This window comes from Centroberyx affinis, unplaced genomic scaffold (genome assembly GCF_046629955.1).
Source record: "Centroberyx affinis isolate AG114_WGS23_722 - 3 ecotype Tasmania unplaced genomic scaffold, CSIRO-AGI_Caff_v1 ptg003894l_1, whole genome shotgun sequence".
Classification (NCBI taxonomy): domain Eukaryota; kingdom Metazoa; phylum Chordata; class Actinopteri; order Beryciformes; family Berycidae; genus Centroberyx; species Centroberyx affinis.
Window position 1 is genome coordinate 451,231 of NW_027281733.1, and position 20,539 is coordinate 471,769.

The 20,539-nt window shown below is 43.2% G+C and overlaps 2 protein-coding genes across 2 annotated transcripts; one reads left to right on the plus strand and one right to left on the minus strand.

Annotated features, from left to right (window-relative positions):
• Positions 1 to 842: 842 nt before the first annotated feature.
• Positions 843 to 5,968, minus strand: wbp2 (WW domain binding protein 2). Its single transcript, XM_071541515.1, has 8 exons — positions 5,804 to 5,968; positions 4,308 to 4,416; positions 3,943 to 4,078; positions 3,756 to 3,848; positions 3,486 to 3,632; positions 3,246 to 3,368; positions 2,349 to 2,425; positions 843 to 980 (listed from the first exon to the last, which is right to left on the minus strand). The coding sequence occupies exons 1-8, from the start codon at positions 5,860 to 5,862 to the stop codon at positions 933 to 935; spliced, it is 792 nt and encodes a 263-aa protein (XP_071397616.1). The 5' UTR covers positions 5,863 to 5,968; the 3' UTR covers positions 843 to 932.
• Positions 5,969 to 8,635: 2,667 nt separating this feature from the next.
• On the plus strand, positions 8,636 to 20,522 carry unc13d (unc-13 homolog D (C. elegans)). The gene is made up of 34 exons (XM_071541492.1): positions 8,636 to 8,753; positions 9,687 to 9,719; positions 9,838 to 9,894; positions 9,971 to 10,024; positions 10,119 to 10,226; positions 10,383 to 10,442; positions 10,578 to 10,644; positions 11,466 to 11,646; positions 11,790 to 11,834; positions 11,916 to 11,987; positions 12,087 to 12,156; positions 12,589 to 12,693; positions 13,060 to 13,152; positions 13,251 to 13,351; positions 14,756 to 14,873; positions 15,395 to 15,516; positions 15,618 to 15,708; positions 15,833 to 15,889; positions 16,023 to 16,120; positions 16,232 to 16,283; positions 16,416 to 16,546; positions 16,655 to 16,772; positions 17,211 to 17,363; positions 17,454 to 17,549; positions 17,652 to 17,858; positions 17,944 to 18,018; positions 18,119 to 18,198; positions 18,397 to 18,511; positions 18,865 to 18,936; positions 19,078 to 19,161; positions 19,272 to 19,392; positions 19,474 to 19,597; positions 19,777 to 20,003; positions 20,384 to 20,522. The coding sequence occupies exons 1-34, from the start codon at positions 8,694 to 8,696 to the stop codon at positions 20,494 to 20,496; spliced, it is 3,360 nt and encodes a 1,119-aa protein (XP_071397593.1). The 5' UTR covers positions 8,636 to 8,693; the 3' UTR covers positions 20,497 to 20,522.
• The last annotated feature ends 17 nt before the right edge of the window (positions 20,523 to 20,539 follow it).

A 20,539-nucleotide genomic window follows, 5' to 3' on the forward strand; every position in this document is an offset into this window, starting at 1 on the left:
AAACAGGACGTGACATCACTGGGCGACCGCACAGTGTAACGATAATCCCTCCTGGCAGCGTGTCCCTCCGGGGGCCCGGGCCGCGCTCGCTCTCTAGTCTAATCCGGGATCAGGGATTCACTGCCGGGGCTCTGCGCCGCTCTAATCTTTGTGGTCCTCTCATCCGCTAGAACACGTCGAAGCAGACCGGCCCACCCCGCGACCAGCTATCTTTACAAAAGCATCTCATTTCATAGGTTAGTGTTACCGAGAAAAATATCTCCTTTTTTTTTTTTTTTTTTTTTTAAAGTCGACATATTAAAAGCCTGTACACACAAAGAAATTATAGAAAAATAAAACACTGCGTTCAGCTCGCCTCTGGATTGGTTAGCAAAGGAATTTCGTCATTCCATACAGTCTAGTTTGATAGACAAACAGTCGTAGAAAGTTCTAAGTGAGCTTCACAGCGTAGCTAAATCTAGTGTGGGGTGGCAGTTTGTTTCTTTAGCCAACTTGCAAGGCAACAAATACTAAAACAGCCAGCTAGTCAGGCTACAAAACTTCAGTGAACTATATTGAAAATAGCCCCTATATCCTGACAAACTTTGGCCCAAACAATCACATCCCTTTCCAGGACTGCTATTAATACTTTTTTTTTTTTTAATTTATGTCAGGTCTGGGGTCTTAGCGAGGAGAATGGAGCTGAACTAACAGCTGATTACATTATGAATCATTAAAAGGAATGTGAGAGAGGGATGAGCGGAGGTGGAAAGCAACGGAGGGTGAGAAGAAGGTGAGAACCACAGGGACGAGTTAAGAGGAGGGGACGGAGAGAGAGAGGAAAAACAAAGGGGAAAAGTTTACTTCGGCCTTGGGGGGGAGGAGAGGAGAGGTGAGCCAGCGGGATGGAGGATGCGGATGGAAGAAAGGAACGAGGGCGAGATGAAGCCGGTCTACTGGTTCTTCTTGTCTTCGGGAGGGGAGTAGGGAGGAGGCTTGTCCTAGGAAAGACGGGAAAGAGTTATTTGACACGGCAGATTTCAAGGTCTGTGCAATGATCCATTCTGATTAAAACAATATTCCACTTAGTTTTAACATGGGGGTTATTCGGCACTTGACCACAATGAAAACCAGGATATAAACTACACCAAGATCAGATGCAGCTGGACGAGTTTGTAGAGTTCGGATTTTTACTTCCCATTCACTTGAATGAGGCCACGAAAATAGACTGAAAACTGACATTTATCATGTTCATGAACAGACTCAACATCAGATCTCGCTTTTAAGACAATAAAGCAGTCATTGCTTTGTCATCATTTCACATTTTTTTTACTCTTGCTTTACACTAAAATCAGTATTCAAAAATAAAAGTAGATCCGGTCTCCCAAACAGGAACTATCTCTCCTTTGCTATGTTCTCTTCTCTCAATAAAAATGCTATTTGGCGAAATTATGTTCTAAAACGTTGGCCCCACAGTCAGTTGAAAATCACAGTAGCAGGGTCTGTTGTTGAATCTGTTCACCAACGTGTTAAATGTCAGTTTTCAGGCAATTTTCAAAAATCTGAATGCTACAAACTCGTCCAGCTGCATCCAATCTTGGTGATTAGTTTATATTCTGGTTTTCATACCAGCAAAGAGCCGAGTAACCCCCAAGTTAAAACTAGTTGGAATATTGCTTGAAGTTGACTTCTTGCTGGGTTCGCTGTGGTCTGGAGCGCCCCGCTTCACTGCTACTGACCTGCAGTGGCTCACTGCTATTTCCTAGGCAGGAGTCACTGGCCGTGCTTTGCCCTGTTCTGACCTGTCCTGCATGACGCTGGGCCGGGAAGCAGACACCAAAGAGCTGATATTTTATGCAATTAAACTATATCAGCTATCGTTTCTGATATTTCTTTAGTTCTATTTAGGGTTTGACCAATATTTGATTCTGTAGGCTGGTGCATATGCTGATATTTTGTGCTGATACTCGATATCCTTAAATTTGACCATTTTCGTGCCAAAAAAGCACTCAATGTTTCACCCAGAATTTTATTTCTGGGCTTGGAAACAGTATTAATAATAATAATATTAATAGTGACATATTCCTGAATGCTTGTGCGCAATCAGATCAAAATGTCACATTTGAATTAATGTTAAGTGTTTCGCATAGACAACCAGTGTAGTACTGATCAATTCTACAATAAATATATCATCAAACAAGCTGCATCATATCCATCATACCAGAGGTGGACCACACTGGACTAGCTGCTACCTGATGTTTAATAAAAAGAACCATATCAGCCCGATGCATCAGTAAATTCATAGCTGGATCAGTTTAACCCCGGTTGTGCTGCAGTGTGAGGGAGCCACACTGCAGCAGGCGTCTTACCTGTGGTAGGTAGACATGTGTGGGAGGCAGCGTGGCACAGCTGGCACTAGCTGCTGCCTCGGCTGCTTTGGCCTCCGCTGGGAGAGAGGGAGACAGACAGAGAGACGGGGGCGGGGGGGGGGGGAGCTCACATTAATTAAACATGGTCTTACGATTAATCCCTGGGCTACACGAGATGACTGGAGCTAATCAAGCCTGAGCTACAATGGCCGGGATAATGATGATGGGGGGGGGGGGAGAAGACAAAATGAGAAATGGGAGCGAGGCAGCCGGTAGAGGAGGCAGAGGGAGAAGCGAAGTGAGAGGCGGCGATAGATTTGAACAAGCAACAAAGGCATCATTCAGCGGCCCGGGCTGCTGCAAAATGTTTCACTGAGGAGCGAAGGAGCGTTTCTGCTGAGATTCTTTCAACCAACACCTTTTAGCTGATTTTTGAAACGGGTAAATCAGCTAATACTCATCAATACCACATTTGTTAATTTGTTTGTTTGAATAGTAGCAATGCAGCATGTGATTGGTGGCTTTTTTTTTAAGTTTATAAAGTGCTTTGACAATCAACAACTCATGAAATAAATTAAAACAAGGAAAAATAAGAAGGCATCACGAATAAAAGGAAAGAAGGGAGGGTAAAACTAATAGTAAAAGACAATATAATAAAAGACATAATATAAAACAAGTCTACAAGGCTTTAAGAAATGATTTTAAAGATGATAGCCATTCTGTTAGCCTAAGCTCCTCAGGCAGGTAATCAGTTCACATTGTATTTCTGCCTGACAAAAAGAGATTGGAATATTGAAATATAGTCCAATCACCAGCAGGCTGATCACTCTGGTTACACAGAGTGAACACACCAGTAGATCCCAACTGGTTGCCTACCAGCGCCTCACATAATCTCACCTGCTGATGTGGAGGGCAGGTCTGGGTCATGTGGGGGCTGCTGGCCCAGAGGAGCAGAGTACGGAGGGGGGGGCATGTACGCCGCGGGGCCGTCAAACGCTGGAGGGTTCGGGTAGAATCCACCTGGACAGTGGGAACACGCACCGTTGCGGATTAGGTTTGACCTAGCCGTGAATTTATTTCTCTTCAGTGGATATCTCCATTGTAAAAATCAACAGTGAAACGTATGGCAGTGTGTACCTGGAGGAGGAGGGTTAGGGTAGGTGTAGCCGGGCGGGGGTCCGGCGGGGTACATCCCATTGGCAGGGGGAGGAGGGCAAGCATAGGCCCCGTTAGCCATGTAGGGGCATCCACCAAACCCAGCAGTCACTGGCTGACCTCTGGACGCTGCAAGGCACAAGGCGGGAAAAAGATGGAAGATGAAAAGACAAGATGGAGGAAAATCACCCCAAGTGTCAGTTATCATACAGTCCTTGATGTAGCACTGTGTCTGTGGGTCTGTAACCGTACCCTGAGCTGCCACCTGCAGCATGTACTGGCCAAACTCTATGGCTCCTCCAGCAGCAAACACCAGTTTAAAAGAGGCAGAGCCCTCCCAGCCACCTGGAAGAGAAAACAAGAAGAGGAATCCACTGTGCACTTTCTTTCATGCACTGACAAACTAACTGCATGAAGACACACACACACACACACCTACCTCCAGGCTCAGCGGTAATCGTGCCTTTGATGTAATTGGCCCCCAGCACAGGCTGTTTGACCTCACAGCCCTTCATCAGGTAGAAGGGCATCATGAAGGACTGCAGAGCATCCCGCCCCTTAGCCAGGAAGATCACCTGGCAGAAAACATCAGCAACTATCATCATCTCAGCAGTCAAATGAGTTCTAAACTCAGCCTCAACTTTCCCATTGTCTTGTAAGACCTGGCGATATTAAAGCAAGGCTAAATCTAATACTCCTAAGTAGAATCATTTTGTTGTTTACTTACTGTCAATAGTCTCAGCGTTATGTCACCATGAGGCTTGTGCTAAATATAGATTAAGACCTCTGGGTCTCGTCTCTTACCCTGTAGGGAGTTAGGTAGATGCTCCCCTTCTTGCTCTTCCTGAAGGCTTCGGGGAGACTGTCCGCATCACAGAAAACCAGCTCCACGTTATCATAGTTCATCAACACGCTGGCGACAGAAATGGAGACAGATGAACACAATCAATTAATTGAACATAGTAAATTTGAACAGGGTGTTCGAGCCCCTGTATCAGCAAACATGCAGCCTGCTGAAGTGTCCTTGAGCAGGACACTGGATCCCTACCAGCCCCAGACCCTGACCTCTGACAATGTATAAAGTTATTATGTTAGATGTTATGGTTCAGTCTATATTGTAAAAAAAAAAATACAAAAATGTTGTATTATTATGAGTTTTTGTTTTGTTAATGATATGACTCAACCCTAAATTTCATAATCTCTGAGTAAACTGCTTGTGGATTATGGGCCATTGTGCAACTGTCCAGTTACCAAACATGGCCCATCGCTTACTTTCCGTAAATAGTAAAGGGATTACACTTACATGCCACCTAGTGACACTGGCCTACTACTGGCCGTGGGTTAGCAGTAATAATGGGTTTAGCATGAGGCTCCCGCACGTTCGAGAAACATCCGCCACTGGTGTTACTTCATGTAAAATGTAGTGAGTTGTATCTAGACTATAAATCCTTATAATTGAGCTAGCCAGTGTGCAGACAGTGGAGACAGCCGTGCTGACGATGACAGCAAGCAATGCAGCAGCCCAGCACCGCAATGACTGGACCCTGACCGCTGACTAAGTTATTGTCACGGCATGATGGCACTAAGCGTTTCACCCTCGAAAAAACATGAATGTACGTGTGCTACAACCTTGAAAACAATGCATGAGCAGCAAAGCTGAATGTGATCAGATCTCAAGCCTGCTAGGTGACTACAACGATGATATAACAGGTTGATGGCCATGATGACTACGGATAACGTAGCCGCGATACGCTCCGTTCTCTTGCACAGAGAGAACGTGATGCATACAATCTGACATTTTAATGTGGCCTTGCCCATCGGCAAAGGTGCATACCTGGTTGAACAGGTTTGAAGTGCTATTATAAATCGTTAGGAGCCGCTCCTCAATTCGGCATACGCCTGATCCACCAAGATGCACTTTATTGAAACAAAAGGTCAACTTTTACAACTGGTTCACGCTGCTCGCAACCGCCCACCATGATGTATTTTGGTTTTAGATGCATGTAGGAATAACAGGCTAACCGATTCTAAAGGTTGAAAATTTTATTGAAATAAATGCTGCTTGGTGTATTGGATGTATGCCGAAAGGAAGAGTGGCTCCTAACGGTTCAGATAAGGTCTTAAGTTGGTTCTGCCTGGCATGTACTTCTGCCAATAAGCAAGGCCACATTAAATTGTCAGATTTTTGACTGGAGTTTGGCGTACCGTTCTCTCCACACAAGAGAGACCTGAACCTATCGGGGCTGGGGTAACGGTAACTACCCTAACACACAGCTAACCTAGCTAGTTACCCAAGCTACCTTTCACTGTTGTTGATGATGACACCGCCGGATTCCGAGTTGTTCTGGTTCAGAGCCATTTCGACGTCCCTCTAGACGCGTCGACAAGAAAAAAATTAAAGATTATCTTGTGTTCTGCTATCAGGAATGGAACTGTATCCCCAGCCTCCGAAACCTTTCCCACTTGGTCTGCGTTGTAATAACTGTTGTTATGATGCTGGTGATGCACCTGCACTTCCGCCATACGTGCGTAACGCCCACAAAGTGACGTCATGCTGCCTTCAAGTGCTCCGCATGAAGCTTTTACTTCCAAGTTTAGAAGTGGTAAGAGCAACCGGGGGCATTAAACGTAACGCAAATGACAATTACAGTACTAGCAGGTATTAAGTGGATATGTGAATGAAAAGGATGAAACTATATGAATTACAGCATGTATTAGGGTGTGCAAAATAACACATGTACAATATGAAAATATACCAAAAATCCTACATATATGCTGCATTAAAATGACAATTAGTACAAAAAAATCAAGGTATAGATAATATATAACAAATAAGAAAATGAAGAAAATATTTTAATTTACAGCATATATACAGGATGTGCTAAATATGCATTGTATTCACATTAACAGGTCTACAGAAGGCCATACAAATGTACAAAAAGTGTTTGTGCAGACGTGCACAGAGGCTATTCATCTTATCAGTATATTCAGTTTCAAGAATAACAGTAAGCTAGAACTCACTGTTGAGCCTTCTAGAATATTTGTGGGCCTAATTCAACGAAACATTTGTCTGATAACGATCCATGCTTGCACACTCAACCCTGCAACATTTAGATTTAGATTACATTCACTGGAAAGTTTGTCTCACGTACGGCTGAGTTACGTGTGTGTGTGTGTGTGTGTGTCTGTGCGTGTGTGTGTGTGTGTGTGAGAGACCTCCACTGTTGCTCACCAACCCACACAATGAATTTGCATCTTTAACAGGGAAACGGGTACTTTTGCAATAAGACCGCTTACCTTTCTTTGACTCATTCTGTGAAACACTGCTCCTTACAGTAAGTGGCACTGGCAGAGAGGAGGCAGCTGTGGCCTAATACTGAACGAGGACAAGAAATCAATCAGATTCTCATACATTACATTAGAATTACTGTTATGAATTTGCCCTGTTCCCAATGCGAAGCAACAATGCAGACAGTATTTCCATGGACTGCTGTCCCTCATAATGATGTCAGGTTGGCCTGTGCTATGGAACAGCCATTAAATAGATGGGAATACTAAATGACCCTGACTACAGAGAGTTGCCACCACACCTAAAAGAATCTATCAATACATATAGATTAAGATACAGATATAGATAACCTACATATAAATACAAATATAGTTACAGATATACTGTAGATATATTGATACAGTTGCAGATGCAGATATAGATACAGTTAAAGATATAGTTACAGGTAGATTTAGATACAGATACATTTACATATAGATATAAATAAATATAAATACAAAGCAGTTACAGATATAGACACAGTTACAGATGCAGTTACAGATATAGACACAGTTACAGATGCAGTTACAGATATAGACACAGTTACAGATACAGTTACAGATATAGATACAGTTAAAGGTATAGTTACAGATATTGATACAGATGCAGATATAGATATAGATACAGATATAGATATAGATACAGATACAGTAACAGATCTCGATATCGATATAGTTACAGTTATAGTAACAGATACAGTTACATATATATAGATATAGATATAGATAGATATCATCAACAACCATACATCATAGTTTTTACTCCTCTCACTTTCCCCTGCTTTTCCCCCAGACTACTGATATTACTACAGCATTCCAGAATCCCTTCTTCATAGGATTTGAACTAGATCTGGCCTGACTACCCTGTTTAGATTTCATTGTAGATTGTATATGCTACTACTTTCACAATTATTGAAAATGTATTTTCATCTCCCTGCTGTTTTGATATACTATATGTAAATTGGTGTGTAATTTCAGTCTGTAAATGACTGCGAAGCACTAATAAAAGCTACTATACTACAGATATAGATAGTTACAGAGATATATAGTGTTACAGATATAGTTACACATATTAATATACTGTAAAGTTACAGTTATGGATATAGATACAATTACAGTCACAGATATAGATATATCTATATCAATAACTGTATGTATATGTATTCAGTCATTGATATAGATATACATAGATGTAGTTGTAGATAGATATTGGGATATTGGCAGGCATTAACACTCAGTACAATGACCATAATTGATGAACAGAGTATATTAACCTGCCTCTATCTGTCACAGCTTGGAACACAGGCAGAGCTAACAGCAGACAAAGCCCCCATGCCCTGCTGCGGACCGTCTCATATTACATGCAATTGACATTGCATTATCTCATCCGGTCTCAATTGTTCGTGTGTCATGTGAGATTTGCCCATGGATTTAGATTTACAATGGGAACCATAATAACATTGTTGTGCCTTGGTGTTAACATGGTATGCAAACTCCTAACCATGTTTACAGGCAAGCAGGAGCCAGGGAGGTGATAAAGAGTCAGGGTTTGTGCTTTGTGAATGACTGTGTGCATTCAGGTTTGTGTGTGCAAACAAATGAATGGCATGGGCGTGTGAGGTCTGTTTGGAGAGAGATGATGATATTTTGCATTTAGTCACAATCCACGGCCCTAGATGAAGAAACAGTTATAAGTCACAGTTACTGAAGTTACCACCTTCTACAGGAAGTGATGACTTCCTGCTGCTGTGTGATATTTCATAGATACACACACACACACACACACACACAGCTTCCCTATCACAAACACTGAGCACACCAGCTCACCAGTCGGGGCTCTGGTTATCAAATAATAGCATCATCATGTCAGGCCAAAGTGAGCTTGCCAACACGGGAGACAATCTACTTCAAGCACCTGATCAGGTATGGACCGGACTGTGGAGGATGTTCAGTTGATTTCTTCATTGTTGGTTTTATTTTGGCACTTTGCCAGTGGCCCAACTAGGTTATATGGCTCTGTAGCGATGGCCACACTAATGATGCAGTCAAATGTCTCTGAATGTAACTGCATTTGATTGGAAAGTGTTTGTTTGTCAAGCTTTTGTAACATTCCCAGAAGAAGTGTCGGGTTTTTTGTTAGGGGAAAATGTCATTTTCATCGTGAAACCTCAAAACTCATAACCTCCAGAGTAAGATCAGTGTCAACTAATAGCATCAGGAAATCGAGTCACACTGTCCAAACAGCTATTTTAAGCTGCTGTGACTATGATTCATAACTTTTTTTTTGTTTTGTTAGATCAGACGATGCAGCATGGAGCATCTTTCTCATAGAGAACCGCAGCCCAGTATATCTATCTATCTCTGTGTGTATGTATGTGTGTGTGCGTGTGTGTGTGTGTGTATGTGTGTGTGTGTGTGTGCGTGTGTGTGTGCATGCGTACTTCTAGGATGGTGCTTCTCTTTCATGTGATTTTCCCTGGTTTATGTCTGAAGGTTGGGTGGGAGTGTGCCTCACTGCTCTCAGTCAGTTTCCTTATCAGCCACATAGAGGAAGTCTCTTACAGAAGCAGGTCCTGTGTGTCTCACAGTCTGCCCCCCCCCCCTCTTATTTGGGATTGTTCCGCTGTAAAACCCCAGTGTTTCTTAAGCTTATCAACACTATCTTTTGCAATTTGTGGTATGTGGGATTTGAATTGAAAGTTGAAAAGAGGATGAGACAGTCGAACGCTGAATTATTTTGCACCAAGTTGTATCATGTCATCTTTAAATATCTGTGACATTGATGCTATATGAGCTCTGTTATTACTATTAGCTTGCATTTTGCCATAAGCATGCTCTGTAATTGCTCTTCTGCAGGAGAATGGCTCCGCGAGGCCCAGACACAGACAGGTAAAAACAAATCACTTGATGACAGCATCCCCTCATTCTCAGGTGTTATTTAAATATCTGAAGTATTTTGGATGAATTTTCATGTGTGACGTTTTCTCTCTCCCCTTGCTCCCGGCAGTGTTCGCCCGGCCACGCGCGCAAACTGGGGATGACGAGGAGGATTAGAGACAGGAGGGTAAGCTCGTCAAATCTGACCTCAGAATATCTTCATTTAGCGCGTGCATCAGTCTCATCGCTGCTTGTCTCCTCAGGATCTCAAGGAAGATGAGAACCCAGAAGAGAAAGCCAGAAGACATAAGGAGCAGGTATCATCATTCATGAGCTATAGGCTTGATCTGAACTGGCTTTTCCCCTTGCCATGCTCTCACTCTCAATCTGTCTGTTTCCCTCTGCTCGAAGCTGAAGCCTCTGTATAAGGAGCTGCTGTACACCATCGCTCATAAGCTGGGGAGACCGGCATCAGCTGAGGTCTTCACAGACAGCCAGCTCCACCATTACCTCAAGGAGGTAAACACCCACACACACACACAATGCAACCCTGAAATCCTGCAGTGTATTTGTGTATGGTTGGTACAACAGTAGATACTCCTGAGAGATTGTTGTCCATCACTTCATGCTCTCTCTCTCTCTCTCTCTCTCTCTCTCTCTCTCTCTCTCTGCCAGGCATTCACCATGACAGAGTCAGAGCACAGCGGGCTGATGGAGAAAGTACAGAGCACAGAGGTGAGAAAAGAGAGTCAACCTTTTCTTTCCAACGCCTTTCATTTAGCATAACATTGGAACTGATAGTCATCTTGATGCTTGAGGCAGAGGGATTATAAGAAGCAAAGTATCTAAATGACTGTCTGACCCTCATAGCCCCCTGTATACTGCCTGATGGCCACTGTCAAGGAAGCCAAGGGGATTCTGGGAAAAGACATCAGTGGTAAGTTCTTGCCTCACCTCCGAAATGAACCGAACCAGTCAAAGTATTTTCCTTGCTCGTGCCCTTGATATACCCTTTTCCCTGTGTCTTCCCTGCATATTATCTCTCTTAGACATCCTACATTGAAAGAAAATGCTTAGGGGAGTGGACTGCCCATTCTTCTTTATGGAAAAGATAAGAGTTTATTCCCCAGAACAAAGATGCTGTCTCGTTTTATGAAGCCAAACGTTTTTGGTATCGATGAGTTGTGATGGTATTTTGATAGTGAATTGATACTTAAGATGGTACTTTAGTATTTAGTTGGTACTTCAGGTGGTATTTTGATAGTTAATTGGTACTTGAAATGGTATTTTGGCAGTGAATTGATATTTAAGATGATATTTTAGTGTTTAGTTGGTACTTCAGGTGGTATTTTGATAGTGAATTGATACTTAAGATGGTACTTTAGTATTTAATTGGTACTTCAGGTGGTATTTTGATAGTCAATTGATACTTCAGATGATATTTTAGTGTTTAGTTGGTACTCCAGGTGGTATTTTGATAGTTATTTGATACTTAAGATGGTATTTTAGTATTTAGTGGTACTTCAGGTGGTATTTTGATAGTTAATTAGTACTTAAGATGGTATTTTGATAGTGAATTGGTACTTGAGAGAAATAACATTGCATTGCATGACACTATTCTGTGGTCTTTGATATTTTTTAAGAATTACTGTGCCTGACAGATTGTGTCTACTGCTCATGTAGCTCTCTTTGAATGATTAAATGAGGTCATGTTACATATCACAGCTATGCATGAGCTTCTGGTGTGTTTTCACACAGGTTTCAGCGACCCATACTGCCTGCTGACCATCCTGGAGGATGAGAAGGAGAGTCGGACACGGCGATCCAGAGCCAAACCCCGTAAATCTGTAGTGAAGGACGCTGTGTCAGACGAGAAAATCTACCAAACAGAAATAAAGAAGCAGACTCTGAACCCCATCTGGAACCAAACCTTCGTACTGTGAGTCTAGATACTGTGTGTGTGTGTGTGTGTGTGTGTGTGTGTGTGTGTGTGTGTGTGTGTGTGTGTGTGTGTGTGTGTATTTGTGTATGATGAATCAGGTTTGAACTTGTATTTCTAATCATTTCTTCTTTTATCTATAGAGAGTTTGAAGACACAGCCGGTGCCAGCTTCCACCTGGAGATGTGGTGAGGAAAACGTTTAGAACTCCACTTTGCCTGCATTCCCATTCCCTGAATTCCTGTTTATTATACTGTTGCTGTTTTTAGGGATAAGGACGAGGAGGTGTCACTCACTCAGAAACTAGAGGAGTTCAAAACCAACTTCCATGGTTTAAGAAGGTATGACACTCTCTCTGTGATTCATATATAAAGAGGCAACCACACAGGGCAGGATGACCATCAAATGTTTGTAACTTTTTTTGAACTGTACCCACTTAGGATGATCAAGGATGCCAAAAAGGAGAAAGGAGAGGATGATTTTTTGGGAAAGGTTGTCCTAAAACTACAGGTAGTTTATTTTCTGGTTCATTTCTATTTTGTTATTCTTCACTGTCTTCACTGAGCCCCGAGTGTTTGTTTTAAAGTGTTTTGTCTACCAGAGGTGGGGACCTGTTTTCTGAATTTGAATGGAATGATTGAATTTATTGAAGTTGAAACTGATTATAGAAATCAAACTCATGATGCTCTTACCAAAGTTTTTATCCAATTAAAACCATATTGCATTGAAAAGTCCTAGATATTTAGTTTTCTTTAAGATGTTAAATTGATACTGGACTCTATTTGTTCTGACTTGACTTGCTGTTCTACATTTAGACTTGAGACTTGACTTGAGACTTGTGCCTCAAGACTTGAGACTGACTTGGGACTCGAGCAAAGTTGACACCTCTGGATACTACTCGCCCCAGGTCTGTAGTGACTGTTTCTACCTGTCTCCCTTTAGGATCTGCACTGTACAGAAGATAACTGGTACGACCTGGAGCCAAGAACAGAGACGTATCCTGACCGGGGCCAGTGCCACCTGAACCTCAAGTTTATCCACAAAGAGGTCAGAACATCCATCCTATAACATTCCCCTGGCTTTGTATACATAGGAGCTATTAATTTATACATGAGGAAGTGTGTCCGCTTAAATGAAGGATGTGCACACTCTTGACTGATTTATAGTCATCAAAGAAGAAGTGTTTTTGGTGACAACACTGATGAAATATCTGATGGAGTTTTTTTCTTATTGTACTTTGACTGTGCAACTGCCTCCACACATCTAAAGTCACACTAAGGACACCAGTGCTGAAGTAGAGAAATAGAATATAAGGTTATATAATATGAATCCATTCATTTGTATTCACTACTGGGTTTGCTTGTACAGTATATGAGGTAGTTTGTCACAATTTTTGTATGGTGTGATCGACAGAGAGACGGGACGCTGAGTGCGGGCCGGAGCGCTTACGTCAACTACTGTGGAATTCTACAGCAGTTCGTTCAGTCCTACATCTCCAAGCAGCAGGTAACGGGGAAGCGCTCAGTCTCAGTGCTTGTTATGATGTTTATACTCATTCACACCCATTCCAACGTCTTACCGTCCCTTCATTTCTTCTCTCTCAGGGCGGCGCTCCGTGGAAAGGGGAGCTGTGTGGCGAGGGCCAGACCCTGCTGGAGCTCTACGCTACACAGAACAACCTCTCTCCTTTCCTGCAGGACCTGGCGTAAGCACCGTGTTCACATGGGATGTTATACAGGATTTTGTGTGCTTGGTTTTGGACAAGGATAGGGAGTTAAAGAATATTGAATAGTCTGAATATGGATAGGGAATAGTCTGAATATGGAATAGTCTGAATATGGATATGGAATAGTCTGAATATGGATAGGGAATAGTCTGAATATGGAATAGTCTGAAAATTGATAGGGAATAGTCTGAATAGGGAATAGTCTGAATATGGATATGGAGTAGTCTGAATATGGATAGGGAATAGTCTTAATATGGAATAGTCTGAATATGGAATAGCTGAATATGGATAGGGAATCGTCTGAATATGGAATAGTCTGAATATGGATAGGGAATAGTCTGAATATGAGGTAGTCTGAATATGGATATGGAATAGTCTGAATATGGAATAGTCTGAAAATTGATAGGGAATAGTCTGAATAGGGAATAGTCTGAATATGGAATAGTCTGAATATGGATATGGAGTAGTCTGAATATGAATATGGAATAGTCTGAATATGGAATAGTCTGAATATGGATATGGAATAGTCTGAATATGGAATAGTCTGAATATGGATAGGGAATAGTCTGACTATGAGGTAGTCTGAATATGGATATGGAATAGTCTGAATATGGAATAGTCTGAAAATTGATAGGGAATAGTCTGAATAGGGAATAGTCTGAATATGGAATAGTCTGAATATGGATATGGAGTAGTCTGAATATGAATATGGAATAGTCTGAATAGGGAATAGTCTGAATATGGAATAGTCTGAATATGGATATGGAGTAGTCTGAATATGAATATGGAATAGTCTGAATATGGAATAGTCTGAATATGGATATGGAATAGTCTGAATATGGATAGGGAATAGTCTGAATATGGAATAGTCTGAATATGGATAGGGAATAGTCTGACTATGAGGTAGTCTGAATATGGATATGGAATAGTCTGAATATGGAATAGTCTGAAAATTGATAGGGGAATAGTCTGAATATGGAGTAGTCTGAATATGGATAGGGAATAGTCTGAATATGGAGTAGTCTGAATATGGATAGGGAGTAGTCTGAATATGGATAGGGAATTAAAGAATGTGGAATAGTCAAAATATGGCTAGGGAATTAAAGAATGTGGAATAGTCAAAATATGGATAGGGAATTCAAAATTATTTGAGAGCACAACAACTTCTAAGTGGGGAACATAAGACAGAACATAAGACAGGAACAATTCTGCAGCCCAATGCAAGGAGCAAGGAACTAATGCAGCACATTCGAAAGCATTGAATCTAATCAGGAAAAGATGCCAAACAAGCCACATAATGCACTTCACATTGTCATGCTGTGCCGTTTTCTACTTCCGTCACACATCTGAGTTGGTGTGTGGATGTGTGTGTGCCCCTGACAGGAAGTGGGTGGCTTACAGTAAGCTGTACCAGAGTTTAGAGGTGGACCCGTCGGTGCTGCTGCAGCAGCTCACCAGTATAGAGTACCACTGGCACCAGCAGGAGCTGCCTTACCAACAGGTACGGCCACTGAGATCTACTGCCACCTCCTAGCATGTGAGACAGAATCAGTCCTGGCTGAGATGTTAGGGAACCAAGGTGTTTGGTACCTTTGTTTTTACTTTTGCTTTACTTATTTCACAAGATAATTCTTCTTTAGAGAGTTTTTCTTTGTCTGTAGACTGTCTAGTCTAGGTTTGGTTCTCTGTAAACTGATATGTAGCAACTGCCCCTGCTAAATGAAGGAAGTCTTAATTAAAATTGTGAAATGCTTCAGTTCAGCATCATACTTGTTGATTCCAGTTGATTTGAACTGGCCTCATCTAATTCCGTCATCAACCCACGTCATGTTTGTCCTAATGACTCCCATTCATTCCGCTATAACAGGAACCACATTTACATATATTGGTGTTCACATTCACCAGAAAACCAAACTTTCCAGTCAGTCGTTGCATCCCAGGTTTAACAGGATCCTATAAAAATTCAAGAATTGTCCTTGAAGTACATGAGTGGTTGATGGAAGTGTTTCCATTTGTGAGTAGAAACAGGAACTCGGGGACTCTCTTCATGGTTTCCTGCAATACGGACTCTGTCTGGTGTCCAAATACAGAGACATCTTCCCCGCAACTCAGACCGCTACTCCTAAACTACACACGCTGCTCAGGTACACATTATTTGTGTATGCAGAATTGCTGGCCCAGTGTTTGTATGTTCAGGATACAGATTTAGCAATACATGACTGTGACTGTGCTTTTTTTTTCTCAGAATCTTGGTCCAGATCTGTAAGACTCAGGCATTTCAGAAGCTGAACCCAGCTCACTTTGAGCTGCAGGATGAGGTCAGCGATGCTATACAGGTCAGGAATCATCCTAATAACATCATTGATCGCATTAGTCATTATCCTAGTCATATGATTTTCGGTGTAAATGTATTAAATGACCTTTAATTACTTATGATATAACTTTTCATGTCTTCCTCAGTTAGGAACACAGGAGTGGTTCACCATCAAAAAGGGTTTGCATCAGCCAATGACTAAGGTAAAGACGTCATGAAAGCCTCCATACCGTATATGGAATAACAGTTTATATGTTTTTCCCCATTTTATTTCTCCTTTTCACAACAGTCATCTCTTGATTCTTGATCTACTTTTTCTCTCATGCTGTCATGCAGGACGTGTCAGAGATTGTGAGCGCCCTCTCCAGGTTGATCGGGGAGGTGCAGGAAGACATCAAGCACAGCAAGGACGTCTGGAACAGGGTGTTTGTCAGGTGAGGCGGGGCAAAGCCACATGGGAGTTTTCACTGATTCAAAGATGGGAAGATAGACAGTGATTCTACTGGGTTTTCAATCATATATCTATTTCTCTCTCCTCACTACAGTGCTGTGCAATTGGATGTGTTCACTGTAGTCTATCACAGGCTTGACTCCTTGGTAAGTGGCAAAAGGAAATGTTTGAGTTCCTTTAGGCTAAATACCCTCCCATTGGTTTTATTAGCTGAACCCTAGCAGGCTTCCTTTTCTCATGCCTCAATCTCTCCTCTCCTCTCCTCTCGTCCTCTGTAGCTAGCCACGGAGGTGAGGGACACCATATCCCTGACAGAGGGACAGATGGAGCAGCCTCTCGCCAACAGCCTGTTCCCCCTTTACCTGAGCCTGCAGGCCATCCACAAAGACAAGGCCTTCTTACAGAAGAGGTTAGACATCCAGAAGTCACTCACACATACTCACACCACATAGTACGAGACAGAGCTGCATTCAGGAACATGTGATGTGATGTCAGGAGCTTGTTGCTGTTGTTTCAGAGGGCTGCTAGAGCTGACGAACTTCCACGAGGGCTTCAGAGAGGCTCTGCCTTACTGGCTGAACCAGGCGTTCAGCACCACCCAGGACAGAGTGGAGAGAGCTGTGCAGGTCGACCAGGTGACACACTTTACTCTGTGCATTTGCCCTTTAGTGTTTTATTCATTTACTGTTCATGTTTGTATCCATTGCTCGCATTTTTATTCATGTAAAGCACTTTGCAAGGTATTATTATTATTCCTTCATAGTCATCACATCTTAAAACTGTTTTTTTTTCATTGAAAAGTCCTTCTTATAATTTGTTGTGTTGCTCTCAGTTTTCTTGAATATATGATATTGATGTTACTCTATTTTTTGTAACATGTTTTTTTTGTTTTGTTTTGTTTAGTTTTTCTCAGTGTGAAGCACTTTGTAAATTTGTTATGAAAACTGCTATATAATAACAATAATAATAACTTCATCCATCCATTATTTCAAAGGCACATTCATCTCCTCCCTAGTCATTATTCAAATATATTCTTTAATCCCCATCTCCTCTCTTCTCCATGTTGGGCCCAGCTCCAGCCCCTGCAGTCTGGTGGGGCGCCCATAAAGCACAGCTCATCAGCAGTGGACCTGGTGGCTTGTGTCCAGCCCATCTGCCACCTGTGGGAGCAGCTGTCCTGGCCCGACCCCGAGGAGGCCTTCATGCTCATGGTCAAGCTCACCGAGGTACGCCAGGGTTCCAGTTCACATGGTACATCGCTCAGGTTATGTGCCCCTCTACTGTATCTGTTAACGGCTTGTTGTGTGTGTTTTCAGGATGTGTGTAAGATTGTGGTGACCTACTGTAGTATCCTGAAGGAGAGGGTCAGGGTGCTGTCTAAGGACTCCGACCACGGCAGTGGCATCAACATGGTGAGGAGAGAAGGAGAAGACACTTAATATCTCCATTCAAACCTTTCTAGCCCTACATAACCACAAATCTCAAATTGCCACTCTCCCTGTTTCTCTCCATAGCTGTGTGTGGTGGTGAATGACCTGGAGCACCTACGGTCCGTCCTGACCCGTCTCCCCACCCAGCTGAACTGGGCGGGGCTTCGCGAGCGGACCCGTCACGTGATCGGGGAGAGCCAGTTCCACAACACGCTGCCCTCGCAGCTCCAGCAGGCCCAGAGTGTCCTGAGCCGGGAGATCCGCTCCGCTCTGGACACCCTTGGGAAACAGGTGCGTGAATGTGGGTTTGGGAGGAGAGAGGAGGCAAGGTATCAAGGATGAAAGGGGATGATGATCCTCCTGTCTTTCTCTCCAGCTGAACACGGACATTGAGACTCATGTGAGAAGCATGTCGACCAGGCGCAGGATTCCCTCCAAGTCCACAGAGGATGTGAGTGACCCAGCGTTGCCAGTTTGTTAACACAGAAACCGACACAAGATGCCTGTTGTGTTCATTTATACCCAGCTTCTCTGCCTCCTTTCTGTTTTAGGCTGTGATTCCTCTGATGCGCTATCTGGAGAAAGAGCTGAAGTATATGAACGAAAACCTGGTTCAAGAGAACTTCAATAGGTACTGGGCCTGCTTATCACCTTTGTACAAACTAACTGGTAGTAGCTGAGACTGCCATTTGTCCGCCAAGAGTGACGTTTCCAGGCAATGTAGATGGACAAGTCTTCCTTCTTTCCTGGTCAAATCTCTGCTAAAGGCAATGTTGCCAATCTCCATCACCTCATAAGACTGTATCATCATTTTCTCCCCCATCTCCAGTCTGCTGACCCCTCTGTGGATTAACTCACTGAAGATCCTCTACCAGGTGGCTACTCACCATCCGCAGCATGAGGGGCTCATGGTGTTCTGCCAGAGATTGCTGTACACGCTCCAGGTCAGTCCAGAAGCATGTGGATAACGTCAGTACTAGGGTAGAAGGATGCAGCTGAGTCAGAAGTATGTACTTGAGAACTGCATTTACACTTCAGGCATTTAGCCAATGTTATTGACCTTATCCAGAGTGAGCATGTGCTTGAAGCCTGTGGCCTTCTGGTAATGGGATAGCCTCTATAACCACTAGGCCACTTTGTCATGGTGCCGATTTGTCGAACTACACTCAAAGTTGGATCATTTCTTAGTACGCATGCGACAGATGGTGTGCGCAGACTGGACTTCATGTCTCATTTTCTTCCCTGGAGAAGGAGACACCCTTCAGTTTAGACTCAGTGACTGTGTTGTGTGTTTCAGTGCCTGGAGCAGTGCTTCCATGCCGAGGGAAACGGACTCCCGCTGGACACGCTCCACACCGATGAGTATAAAGTGAGTCACTAGAGGCCAGTTCAGTTCTTTTTTTTCCATTTCATTGAGTCGTACCTGTGTCTTGAACACACATGCCCTTAGACCAAAGTGCAACAGTTTAGACTCCTTTTATATTACGACATCTTTCTCGTTTCTCTCCAGACTCTGAAGGCTCACCTGACCCACAACGCTCTCAGCAGTCGGCAGCTCGTGGAGAAATTCCTCGAGAGGAAAGTATGGGAGCAGGTGAGACTGACCGCCGAACCCAAACTCATGTGAACATGTGCACGTTTTGCTTAAGTTTGCTCACACTCGCTTTCCGTTTCCCTCTCCCTCTAACCATGTGCGCACAACAGAAAGTGTACAGCGGAGAGAAATACGGCGCCGTCACCCTCCTCACATCCTACAGGAGATCTGACCACAGACTGCGGATTGAGGTGTTGAATGCTGCCAACCTTCTACCAATGGACTCTAATGGTGAGAGCGAACACAGAACAAACACAAACACGTGGATACATACATTGGATACTAGTGTTTTGATGATTTGGTCTTGTCCAGGTTTCAGTGATCCATTTGTGCAGCTGTGTCTGGAGCCTCGCCACATCTTCTCCGAGGTGGAGCCTCGCAGTACTCAGATCAAGAGCTGCAATCTCAACCCCCTTTTTGATGAGGCCTTTGAATTGTAAGTCACCATTGTTGTCCATCTCATATCTGTCTCTATTCTTCCTGGATCGCATTTTGATTCTCCTGTGTACTCTATTCTAATTCATTCTCCTTTTACCTCCCCTTATCGTCACCTTCCACTCTGTCCTTGGTCACATATTCCCATATTTCCCCCTCCACCATCCCTCCACATCGCAGCCTGGTGTCATTGGAGCAGTGCCAGGCTCCAGGGGCTTGCCTGGTGGTGACGGTGCTGGACCATGACACCCTGAGGACGGATGACTTTGAGGGCGAGGCCTTCCTGGCCCTGAAGGCTGTGCCAGGGGTCGGCGGTGCAAAGGAGGAAGCTGTGGACGGAGTCGCCCTCCAGCCGGACGCCTCCCCTGCTCAGATGCGCTTGCCTCTGTTGCATCCCAAACCCAATGGTATGAGCTGGCATTTGTTTGAGACTGGCTGCCAGTAGGTGAAGCAAATTTGGATTTTCATTTTACAGACAGAAAACAAACAGTAATCTTTGTTTTCAGTGTGTGCTTCTGTATTGAGACATTTTAAGATGTTGAATATTGGTGGCAAATATCAGCTAATGGCAGCATAATTTAAGAGATATATCAGTTTTGGTCGTAGCCAGGTTTTAACTGTCCAGCCAAGTTTTTCTTTGTTATACCCTTGTTGTCTTTCAAATTATCTTGGCATCACCAAACACCAATTTAAATGCAACTTCAGGAATCAACCCAACTGAACCATTCTGGAAATTCAAGCTTAGTTGATGCAATCAATAATTTGTTTCTATGTGTCTGTTTTCCAGATGACGGCATTCTGAAGTTACTGGAGTCCAGGAAAGGAGAGAGGGACGCGCAGGCCTTTGTGAAGAAGCGCCGACAGAGAGAGAAACAGTCCCAGGAGGGGATTCAGCCTTAAGAAACACACACAGACGTCGTCTTCCTCCAAAAATATACAATTT

Bases quoted from the DNA above. Each gene is read 5' to 3' on its own strand.
- wbp2 (XM_071541515.1), bottom strand. From the start codon at position 5,862: ATGGCTCTGAACCAGAACAACTCGGAATCCGGCGGTGTCATCATCAAC. The intron at 4,079-4,307 runs GTAAGAGACGAG...GTTTTCTGCCAG, and splicing joins TCTACCTAACTCCCTACAGG to GTGATCTTCCTGGCTAAGGG. The intron at 3,849-3,942 runs GTAGGTGTGTGT...TTTCTCTTCCAG, and splicing joins GATTACCGCTGAGCCTGGAG to GTGGCTGGGAGGGCTCTGCC.
- unc13d (XM_071541492.1), top strand. From the start codon at position 8,694: ATGTCAGGCCAAAGTGAGCTTGCCAACACGGGAGACAATCTACTTCAA. The intron at 17,859-17,943 runs GTGCGTGAATGT...CTTTCTCTCCAG, and splicing joins TGGACACCCTTGGGAAACAG to CTGAACACGGACATTGAGAC. The intron at 19,598-19,776 runs GTAAGTCACCAT...TCCACATCGCAG, and splicing joins TTTGATGAGGCCTTTGAATT to CCTGGTGTCATTGGAGCAGT.